Below are 11,515 nucleotides of genomic sequence, written 5' to 3' on the forward strand. Positions count from 1 at the left end.
TTTGCTGCGTCACCAGGCCGGTGGGAGTAGGGGTGGTTGTGTCTCAACTTAATCCTCTGCTCCTGTCACTACCCAACTGGCCTTGTAAGTGCCGGTAATTATTTATGACTCACTAAGAGCATGTCTAACAGACCTCCTAAATTTCCGCCCCGTAAAACACGTGTAGAGGGCCCTGTATATAAAACGCGAGTACTTTTAACCGGACAAAAACGCCTCCCGTCTAGCAGTCCCCGTATACGAAAACTGTAAAAGAGGAATATGCTTCTTTTTTCATATCTTCGCGCTGCAGCCCCGCCGCCGGACCTGCCGCCCCACCGGACCTGCCGCCCCGCACCACCGGACATGCCGCCCAGAGCTGCTACCACGCGCCGCCCCGCCGCCTCGCCCCGCTTCTCAGGCCGCGGGCGGTCCTCGTCGCCTTGCGCCGCCTCGAGCCGCCATGGCCCCCGTCGCCTTGTGCCGCCTCGAGCCGCCATGACCCCCATCGCCTTGTGCTGCCTCGAGCCGCCATGGCCACCCCGGCCCCGCCCGTCGCGGCGCCCCCGCCCTGCCCGCGCCGGCGCCAGTTCCGCCCCGTCCCCGCCAGCTCCGCCCCGAGTGGAAGAACGCGGAATTTTGCTTCAAAATTCATCTAGTTTTTTCATTATTTGATAGAAATCTTGATGGGTTGGAAGAAATTGGTAGAGATTTGATAGAATTTACAGCTCGTTGGCTGGAATTGGTCACCGGAGTGGAGTTTGTTTGGCGGCGGCGCGGCGAGGTCCGGTGGTGCAGAGTGCAGTTTTCACCCCCTACAAGCCCCTCCACCCTCTATAAGTAAGGGGCGAGGGAGAAAATTCCCGAGGCCCCGTATATTTTAGATACGGGGTGAACCGTTTAGGGGGCCTGCTAGATGGCCATTTTCGCCCGCACCCCGTATACCGCCGGAATTATACAAGTCCGACGTGGTTTAAGGGGTCTGTTAGACCTGCTCTAAGCCCACCTTGTTTTGCTAAGCAAAGCGTAGCACGGAACAAAAAAAGTTTGTAAAGCTACGTGTTTAGCTTCAAGCAAAGTAAGTGTGACTTATACTTATTGGCCACTAGAATGAATGTATCTATAATTAAAATGAGTTTAGATACATCTAGTGTCATGTAATATTGTCAATTTTTCGTAAAAAAAAAATAATATTTTCAAGTAATATGAATCAGAGGGGTAGTAGTAGTTATGGATAGGCCTCATTTTACGAATCGCTTTCCTCCCTTAAGAAAAGAAAGGTGGTGCCTAGGGTTTTCGACCGTGAATCGAGGTGTCTCTGCCTCCTTTGCTTGTCGCTCCAGCGGCAGGAGGGAGTGGGGACCTCGGCATGTGCTCGGCGTTGCAGTAGGATCTCTAAAGTTAGAGATTGATCAATCGACATCGATGTTATGATGACTATGGTATCGCTGTGCGAGACAAGAATAATGTATACTACCTTCCTCGTCCATCTCGTCGGTGGCGATCTCGCTGATGGCGTTGAGGAGGGCGGGCATTCGTCTTGTCGTTACTTCCATGGAGTGGTGGATCTCGTTCAGTCTAGGAGTGTTACATGTTTGGTGTCAAAATATTCAGTTCAATTGAAGAGTTCAATGGCGATGACTTCGGCTCTAAGGTGCTGGTCCTTAGGGGCACATGCACGAAGTCTTCCCGCCTATTATCAGCAACGTCATACCAACTCCGGTAGGGCTGCGGCGACAGTGGCACGTCAACGGCTCGTTCTAGCGGCGGTAGTGGTTGTTAGGTGGTTCAAGAACCTCGATGTATTTTTTTAGTTATGTTTAGGGTGCTTTTTTACTTCTTCTTAACTTCTATAATAGATCATGATTCTTCTTGAAAAAAGAAATGGTAGTAGTAATAGTATTATGTAGGACCCTAATTTTGTAGAAGCACGATCCCAAGAATCCCTTTATTTTTAAACAAGACAATTTTTTGTCATTTTTTCAGGAAACCTATTTAATTATGGTGTGCCTAGTCGATTGAAAACTAACTTAGATTAGTTCTCATCTAGCAAATCCCATTTAACATGTACAGAACTAGTACAATGAAAATCTGTTATGAAAAAAAAATTCAATTCATTGTATATCGGGTGATATCGTTTGACACTACAAACAATATGTTGGTATTGTGATAAACAAGGTCTTGAAAATCTGTGATGAGTCAAATCAAAATCTTGCATACGTAGGGCCAATTTGGTTCTCTTAGGCTAGCTTTGTTTGCACAGGTGAGCAAGTTGGACTGGGACAGATAAACCCGTAATCATTAGTCCCACTAAGCACATACTTAATGTATCATTGCTTCACAACAAATCTAATAGATAAGCTATCGCGTCTGATCGCAGGACAACTGAACACGCTTGGCGAGGAGAAAACAGAGTCAGAGCAGGTAAAATCACCAACAGAAAACAAAGACCAAAGGCTAGATATGCATGTCATTTTTAATTGTGCGGTAAATACATGAGGTTAATTACCGAGGGAGAGCAGCGGTAGAAAAGGACACAAAGCAACAAGAAATAAAAGTATAATTAAAGGCGTAGTTTGGCCGTCATTATCCGCAGGGAAGAAACGACAGGGGAGAGAAACCCCAACTCCCACTCCACCTATCTATCTGTCCAGTCCGCAACAGCATCCCGTCACCCATCGTTTGCGCCATCTCCGCTGGGATTTTTTTCTGTGGGATTCACCCCTTGTTTCCTTGGCCCCATATAGCAGCAGGTGGATCAGGGATCCCCGCCCCAACCTCGCCGCTAGGGGCAACTTTAGCAAGAATCCAGAACCGGCAGGGTGGCGCCGTCTTCAGTTTCCACCACCACCACCACCAGCACCGGAGTCGCATGATCTTATCCTAATCAGTTCCGTTGCACCGTGTCTAGCGGAAGTTAAGCAGATCCGGGTATGCACCTCTCATCCATCCATCTCTCTGTACCCTGTCTAATGGAAATGGAATGGAATTTGTTTGTTTGTTGCGATTCTTCGGCTGTTCGTCTGATCGAGGTCAGGGGTTCTCATCGAAATGACGAGCCCCCAAGAACTGAAAGCTTGGTTCTTGGTCCTGCTGCTGATGATGAGCCGTGCCTCCTTTGGTAGCCTCGTCTATCCAGTTAACTAGTTTAGCCGGTGCCACTGCCAGTCTCTTCCAGAGAGGATTTTTTTGGGTACTGCCAGGATCGAGTGTGCTTGTGGATTATGAAATCGTGAACTAGGAGTAAAAATGTCCAATATATCATGCATGGAATTCACATTGTAAGTTTTGCTAGGTTGTAGAGTTTTTCTTATTTTACATAGTTGACCTTTCCTAGATTTTTCTATTTTGCACTGTAGCCCTTTCTTACGAGCCTTGTTCAAATCAGAAGGTAGAGCCAAGTACGAATCAAATGCATACAAGAGTGCCACATTTTCCCCAATGAATATGGGTTTCAGGGTTTGGTTCAGTTTTAACAAATTTCTGCAGGTCGGCATTTTATTTACATTGTTGATATTTCTAAAATTTTATTGACCAAATGAAAGTTGGTTAATTCTACAGTAGCGGTAGCGTTACCAGGAAGTATTGACCCATAATGTAACCGTGAATCTCATGAACTGCAAGTTTTCACACATATATATCTGCCATGAAGTTCAGTTTGGTCACCTATCTTGAACAACTTGTTTCTAGTCAGTGATAATTATAGTTTGCTGTTTATATTAATCAAAATATGGCGCCATAAACAATGTTACTCTCTCAATGCAACTTCTTGAATAATTTAAGGCTGTAATTTGGTATTCTTCAATGTCTCAATTTATACATCGCGTAGATCATGTGGTTGCATTTTAGATAGGACACTTTTCCTTTTCTTTACGTGCAATTTGTAGGCCACTGTGTATGACAAGTATTTTTCCTCTTGTCAGTTTTGTGATCAGTGAAAACAATGGCTGCTGCTGAAGCAAGGGCTGCTTGGCAACGTGCCGCAAACCGCTGTGTGGTTCAGGAGGACAGAAAGAGAGCCCCCAAACTAGCTTGCTGCCCATTAACATCTGAGCAACAACATAATACCAACAACGGAAACTGTTCAACTTCAGAAGACCGTTCTATCTCCAACTTTGTGCCTTTGAGTTGTAATTCTATTAATTCTAATCTGCCACAAGATATCAGATGGTGGCTTCACTTACAGCCGAATTTCGGGATCCAGAAGGATCTTGCTAGTGACCAACGATATTTATTCAGCAGGGAGATTGATGAAAAGGAAGTGGAGGGTTCAACACCGGAGTCTAAACATGATGAACCATTACTTTATGAAACTGCAAATCCTGACAATAGTGATGATGGTTTTGGGCCTCCATTGATGATTTCAACGGACTATTGGAAGGATTACTCTGAGACAGGCTCAGAGGAGTTGAAGATCATTGATGGCTATTTTCAAGTTCCTCTCAAGTGCAGAGGAAATCTCAGCGTCAGCGACTGTTTGTGTGACAATGAAAAATTCCTGGATTTCAAAAGTTCTGGTCCTCCACCTCCGAAGAACCCACCAAAGGCTAGTTTTGTTACTGGCACCTCTTGGAAGGAAGGTGAAAATGCTCAACCATGGTGGCAGATCACTGATGAGAATGAGCTTGCTTCATTGGTTGCAGAAAGAGCAATGCAGAACATCGAGAATTGTGATCTGCCAAGACCTGCCCAGACAGTTCGTGTGCATGGGACAGAATCACATAAGCAAGAAAATATGGGCGAGTATGTAGGGTCATCATCTCCCACAGGTAGAGTGTCACATTCTTACCCTGGGCAGTTAAAAAATATTCAGTCCAGTTATAGCAGCACAGATGAGTTGGATTTGTCTAATGATGGAGTTTGGCAACAACATGAAACAAATAATGCATACAGGTTTGTATTCTTCAGACCTTTTTTTTTCCTTCTCAGTATCTGAAGTAAGAGGATTCATCAGTCATCACTTGGCCACTAGATGGTACAAGTAGAATTAGTACTGAGAAAAGATGAAAAAACCCCTGCTGATTAACTAAAATATTCGAACGGTACATTGTTATTGGTGAATTGTTTGGTACTGTTTGATACATAGTCTGATTTAATCCCACCTCTCTCCACATTCACCGATATCTATTTCAAGTAGCATTCACTTCTCTTCTGATCCGTTGAACACTTCATATCTGCCATATTCACAGTTCCTTTTGTTTCATGACCTCTTGTTTATTTCCTCGCAAATTCATAGTTACGTACTTGTTATTTCCAGGAGTGGCCATGCTGAACCAGAAAGCAAACAGAAGTGCTCGAATCCGTCGGAGCGGGCCCAGCTTTTGGAAGCACTTCGTCATTCACAAACACGTGCTAGGGAAGCCGAGATGTCTGCCAAGGAGATGTACAATGAGAAAGACGACGCCATGCAGCTATTGCTTCGACAGGCCTCACATCTCTTTGCGTGCAAGCAGTGGTTAAAGATATTGCAGCTGGAGAACATATGCCTCCAGCTCAAGCACAAGCACAAAGGGCATCAGATAGCAACCTTGATAAAAGAACTTCCATGGTTGGCGCTGACTGAGAAGCCCGTGCCGGATCAAGAGAGCAAAGATTGGACAAAGAGGAAAAGCAAGAGGCAGAAGAAGGGAGGTGGCTTCTGCGACGCCCTGTTATTTGCATTCGGTTTAGGTCTTGCTGGTGCGGGCTTGCTTCTTGGCTGGACTCTTGGGTGGCTCCTGCCAATGTTGTGAGTTCTCCCTAGTTCACCTGAGAAACTCTCTTAGCTAGGCAAATAGTACTGTATATTTTGATGTGCAACAGAGTGAAAGAATCGAACTGATAGACACCGAAACCAGTTGACTATGTTGTTTTGGAAGCCGTGGTGGTTAGAACGCAAGGATGTATATATATATATGTAATTATGTGTGATGTTGTTTCCAGTTTTCGAAATGAAAAGAGTACTTTAGTAAAAAAATCATTTCCGATACTACAAGGTCAGATGGAAAAAAGAACTTATGGCACACACAATCCATAAAAAAAGAAGAGCAAACATAATACATAAAGTCTGACTATTATGCATGATACCATAATTTTACTGTACTTTACAAACAAAGGACAGCATTTTGCGGAATCCTATAAATTTGGAGTACATGATATCAATGATAGAGATTTGAAAAGTAATCTGACATCAATAAAAATCTGCCATTTGATCCTCTTTTTGTGACGTTGCAACAATGAATTTGCATTGAATTTATTCTTCAGTGAATGAATATTTAATCTGCCAAATTATCTCTTCTTTCAGTTAACACGTGACATAATAATCACAACATTGTGAACAGGAAAATCACCACATCATCAAACTGAAAGCATTGGACATATGGACACGAATTCAGTTTAGAAGCAAAAGAGCACCTAAAGTGTCACACTTGACATGTTCACCAAAACAGCACCTAAACAAGGTCATCAAACAAGTTCACATAGGAGACAGCTACATGGTGGTATCCCATTTTTCATGCCTCCGAGGTGGGTAATAGCCTTTTACTCTTGATTATATGCGTATATGGACTTGAGCATTATTACAAGAAGTAGCCTGGATCTTCAAAGCTACTTCTTGAGAATGGTGGCCTGGAAAAGGTTCCAAGTAGGGATGAGTCTTCAGCGAGGGTCTCTGGTTCCTTTATACAGAGGAATGTTCTTTGCATCCAAGTTTCCGATCCTTGGTACGGTATGATGTGATCCATCCCTAATGGGACACAGTCAACAAGCTTTCTCCCCCGAGTTGGTGTAGTTGACTGGTACCTTGACACCTTTCTCCATCGGCCTTAGGGGTAAGTCGTTGGAATTGGTGTCCACCTTGAACACTCAAGAAGATGGGTTTCACTCAGAAGTGAAGATGTAAAATCTCGGAGGTTCGGATATACAAAATGACTAGTTTTCGTCATAAAATTGTGAGAGTTCTAATTTAATGATGAGAATCAACTTGGTAGTACCGGATCAAACAGAAGACCCTAAAAGTGTTTGGACAAAAAACTAATAAGTTTCTTTTCGGAGGTGCTGGAGGAATTTGACTTGGAAGTACCGGTCCTATACATAAAATTTCCTAGACATAGTTTTATGAAGGCTCGGAAGTTCTGAATTCACTACACTTGGTAGTCTCTCAAACTCGATCACATGGTGAGATGTACAAGGATGGAAACATCCAGGGGTATAGGGTATGCGTAATAAATAAGCTTGGAGATTTTTTGAGTGGATTTTGAAGGAGAACTTCCATTGCATAGGACTATAGGAAGCTATACGTTTTTCTATTTTTTAAGGGTCATAGAGCATTATCCACTTTTGCAATTTGATCAATAGATGTTATCATGATTCAGTAATCATGGCATGATCATTGAGTACAAAAATCCGTAAAACTTGTATAAATGATTAGCTCCTTAATTTCCTTGGCATGAATAGTCCAAAACCAATGTTAAGGATCCTTGATATTCTTTCGATCTCCCAAATTTTAGTGATTTATGACAGTGCAATTAAGGGCTCACAAATGACATATAAAATACCGAAATGTGTTTCTGAACGCGGGCTCAGATGAGCTCTTTTTCTGTTCCTTCCACTTGCTTTGAGATTGATGGTACCCTCACCTACATCCGGTCGTATTCGATTTGTTTATTGGATCGTCTGCTGTTCCATGGCCCACCAATGCGCGTCCATTTATTTCGTATACCGTCAGACGTGTGACACTGGTACTAAATTCCTTAGCGGAACAGAACGTGAAATCGTTGGTCTGTACCACGAGACGTGTGGCACTGATACTGAATTCCCGCACTTTACAATCTACAATAGCTCTAAACCTATGGCAAATACTACAACAATTTCTTTCCCTTTCCTATAAATGTAACATGCTCTAGGGAAAAAAACCTTTCTCACACCTAACTAATCTGAAGACATCCGAAGACATTAGCACTCGTCCAGGTTTCGACGTTTCAAGCAGGTGTCCTTCCTGTGACCTTCGACACCGCAAATTGTGCACCGCCCGACCTTGCGGGGCTTCTTCGGCAAATCACCTCGATCAGAGCATGTAGTGCTCCTGTGCCCCGGCCTCCGGCAAATCGTGCAAAACCTAGTGCGTTTGCTTGTGCCCTCATACGGTGCCCTGTCCCTGCTGTTGCTTGGTCTCCCGGCTGGTCTCTTCTTGCCTGGTGCCTTCAACGCATCAATGCCATTTTCTGACCTCGTAATCCATTTATCCTTTTGAACTGTCACTGTCGCAGCTCTTTTTTCCTTTTCCTTCTGCTGTTCCTCCAGCCCTAGACCGTCAGGCTTCTCGGTGTATGGCTGCATTGTCACAATATTATCACTAAACAGGCTAGTCAGCTTCTCATAAGCTTCAACACTTGTGTCACCCATCCTAACAGGCTGCAATGCATGCATGTACAGCTGTGAGTGCCTGAATGTGAATGTGCCCTTTGCCAATTGGTCGCGCTGGTAGTGTGCTAGATGATCTGGCAGTAATCGCCCACCGTAACTTTAAATCGCACTCTGCTCCACAGCTCTCTTTTTTCAGCCTGAATATTTGTTGCAAAATATACCTTACCAATCTCCTCAACTTCAACCTCATAGTACCCTGCCTCATACAGGATATCTCCAAACTTCTCAAACATTGCCCTTGTGTACACCTGGCTCGCATGCCTTTCGAATGCCCGATTAACCCTAAGCAAAGGTTGTGACTGCCAAAAAAGAACTTGTTAGGGCCAGACTGGACGAGATAAAATCGCTATCACAACATATACTTCTAAATCAAATCACATATAAATAGAGTCATATCTCTGTGCACTCACGAGACGTGTCCTCTTCTCCTCAGTGCACTCTGCTGAATCCCTGTCAAATTGCATCCTCAAGTAATGCCTGACGAACATGTGCATCGGGCATGAAGGTGGGACGTATGTCTTGAGCATGTGGTTCGCACTTTCGCTACGTTGTGTACTTGTCATCTTCGCACAAAAAACCCCTCTGAAATAAGGGCTAGCCCATTTCTCACGTATCTCATACAGCTGAGTCATGTATGTGTGGCTACGAAGGCTATATTTGTCAATCAACATCTGCCAAGCAGATTCGAACTCGTCCACAGTTATCATGTGGTTTATCACCTTGTGGAACTCTGCCCTAAATTCGCTTCTCTTAGTGTAAAGCGAACCGAGAGACTCCTTCGCCTTCTTCAGGACATGCCACTTACACCACCTGTGTGCTGTGCGCGGCATTACATTACTTATGGCTACCTCCATGGCTCTACACTGATCTGCAATTTTGGATTTCAACAACATATACAAATTAATTATTTGACTTGATTATTTCAAGCAGAAAATCATTTTCACATAGCTCTTATTAAAAAAGGAATAGTATACAACCTGTCAGTATCGTTTGCGGAGCACTCCCTCCCATCATGGCTATAAACTCTGTGAATACCCATTCGAAGCTCTCTGTACTGCTCGTCCCTAAGCATAACCCCCGCTAGAATAATACTCTGGAAGTGATTGTTCACTCCGACAAACAAACCGAATGGCATGGCATACAGATTTGTCTTATAGGTCGTGTCGAAGGTCAGGACATCTCCAAAGAATTTGTACTGTGTCCGCCCACTGCCAGTTGCCCACATTAGGTTCTTGATGCGCCCCTCGCCGTCTGTTTGTACTCTAAATGTGAAGTCAGGATCCTTCTTCCCCATCTCTGAGAAAACTTGCATCATGTTATGCACGTCAGCATCAGCATTATCACGACTAATCTTGCCACACAAAATTTTCAGGGTCTTCTTCGTGAAGGGGACATTCTCCATACTCCCAAAGAAGCTACCAACTATAGAATACACCTTGCCTATGTCTATGTTGTTATCTCTAAGTTGTTTCACTAGGTTTTTCGTGTACATATCTATATGCTTGTGTGATGGCCAATGCACTCGCTCTCCGCAAGTTAAAGACAAGGAGTGGTTGTGTGATACCCTGTGCTCTACGATGTACCAACCGTTGTCGCTAGTCCGCAGCAGCCGTATCAAGGCGGGGCACTCGCACCTTCATGACCTTGAATTGTCCTTCTACGGCTTCCCCCGAAAAGAAAAGAAAAGACATGACCTTGCAATTAGCATGGGTACTCACAACACCGAAACCTCTTGTCAACACAGAACAAAGCAAAGACAGAACTCAGAATTGTTTGTTCTCACCGAGCAGCCACAAACTATCTCTTGCATACACTTGTTCCTCTCGACATTCAGCCTACTCTTCCCGTATCTAATCCCAAATCCATTCTCCCACGAATAAAGATTGTAGTAATCATATGCTTCGTTCGAGAGAGTCAAAACTGAAACCAAGTTCAATTTTTATGACATTCTCCGATGGGTCTCGGCAAAGTCCCTAGCCGACTTTTCGAGTGCACCAATTCTTCTGGACAAGGAGCCCTCTCGAGCTGGTGCTTTGCCCACTCTCAGCTCTGCGAGCAAATTAATAACAGTTCTATGTTATCTTCATGCATTCCATGTAACTACACTCTTCCCACCAAATGCCAAGGGGTAGACTTGTTTAGGATCACTTCATTAGGTGAGATCGTACGATCTACTCACACAATTCATTCTTAGAAATTCAAACCTAAGATTTGTCTTTTTTAAGTTCTCTAATTGTAGGTCGAATTTCAAGCTGAGATTTTCAGAGGTTGCATACATAGGTTTGTTGTCGATTTTTCTAGAATAAATAAACATGTATTGTCTGTTACACCGCCAAGGTCGGCATGCTTGGGTGTAAACCCGCCCCTACACCGCTCTCTTCATCAGAGTCCTTATCCTTACATGAAGGTACTCCTCTTGGCCACGATGACGGCTCTCGGTACTGAAGCATTGTTGGTGCTCTTCGGTACCTTACACTCACACACCAGATTTGGCTTGTCAACAAAGTTTGTCAATACTTGCATGCTCCTACCATCGCTCACTTTGGACTGCACGTTAGCGTATACTTCGTTATGTCAAGGACACTCGTCGATCTTGGTATTACTTTTCACAAGTCTTCCTCCACACTTCTCGGTGCATTCTCGGATCTTTGTCCGGGCTGGTTGTATTGATGATAGGCGCTCCACGGGAGGGTTTGCCATTTTCATTGGTCCTAAGCTGAAGGAGATATGCCCTAGAGGCAATAATAAAGTGGTTATTATTTATATCTTTATATTTATGATAAATGTTTATATATCATGCTATAATTGTATTAACCGAAACATTAGTACATGTGTGATATGTAGATAACAAAGAAGTCCCTAGTATGCCTCTTAAACTAGCTTGTTGATTAATGGATGATTAGTTTCATAATCATGAACATTGGATGTTATTAATAACAAGGTTATATCATTATATGAATGATGTAATGGACACACCCAATTAAGCGTAGCATAAGATCTCGTCATTAAGTTATTTGCTATAAGCTTTCGATACATAGTTACCTAGTCCTTATGACCATGAGATCATGTAAATCACTTATACCGGAAAGGTACTTTGATTACATCAAACGCCACTCGCGTAAATGGGTGGTTATAA

General features: G+C 43.6%; 1 protein-coding gene across 1 annotated transcript; it reads left to right on the forward strand.

The window, feature by feature from the left end:
- The first annotated feature begins 2,668 nt into the window (after nt 1-2,668).
- On the forward strand, nt 2,669-5,897 carry LOC124684068. Its single transcript, XM_047218474.1, has 3 exons — nt 2,669-2,907; nt 3,900-4,869; nt 5,234-5,897. Exons 2-3 carry the CDS (start codon nt 3,920-3,922, stop codon nt 5,706-5,708), a joined length of 1,425 nt encoding a protein of 474 aa, XP_047074430.1. The 5' UTR covers nt 2,669-2,907; nt 3,900-3,919; the 3' UTR covers nt 5,709-5,897.
- The last annotated feature ends 5,618 nt before the right edge of the window (nt 5,898-11,515 follow it).

This window comes from Lolium rigidum, chromosome 1 (genome assembly GCF_022539505.1).
Source record: "Lolium rigidum isolate FL_2022 chromosome 1, APGP_CSIRO_Lrig_0.1, whole genome shotgun sequence".
In the NCBI taxonomy this organism is placed as follows: domain Eukaryota; kingdom Viridiplantae; phylum Streptophyta; class Magnoliopsida; order Poales; family Poaceae; genus Lolium; species Lolium rigidum.

Coding starts and splice junctions, on each gene's coding strand:
- LOC124684068 (XM_047218474.1), top strand. CDS start 3,920: ATGGCTGCTGCTGAAGCAAGGGCTGCTTGGCAACGTGCCGCAAACCGC. Junction 4,870..5,233: donor GAAACAAATAATGCATACAG/GTTTGTATTCTT, acceptor TGTTATTTCCAG/GAGTGGCCATGCTGAACCAG.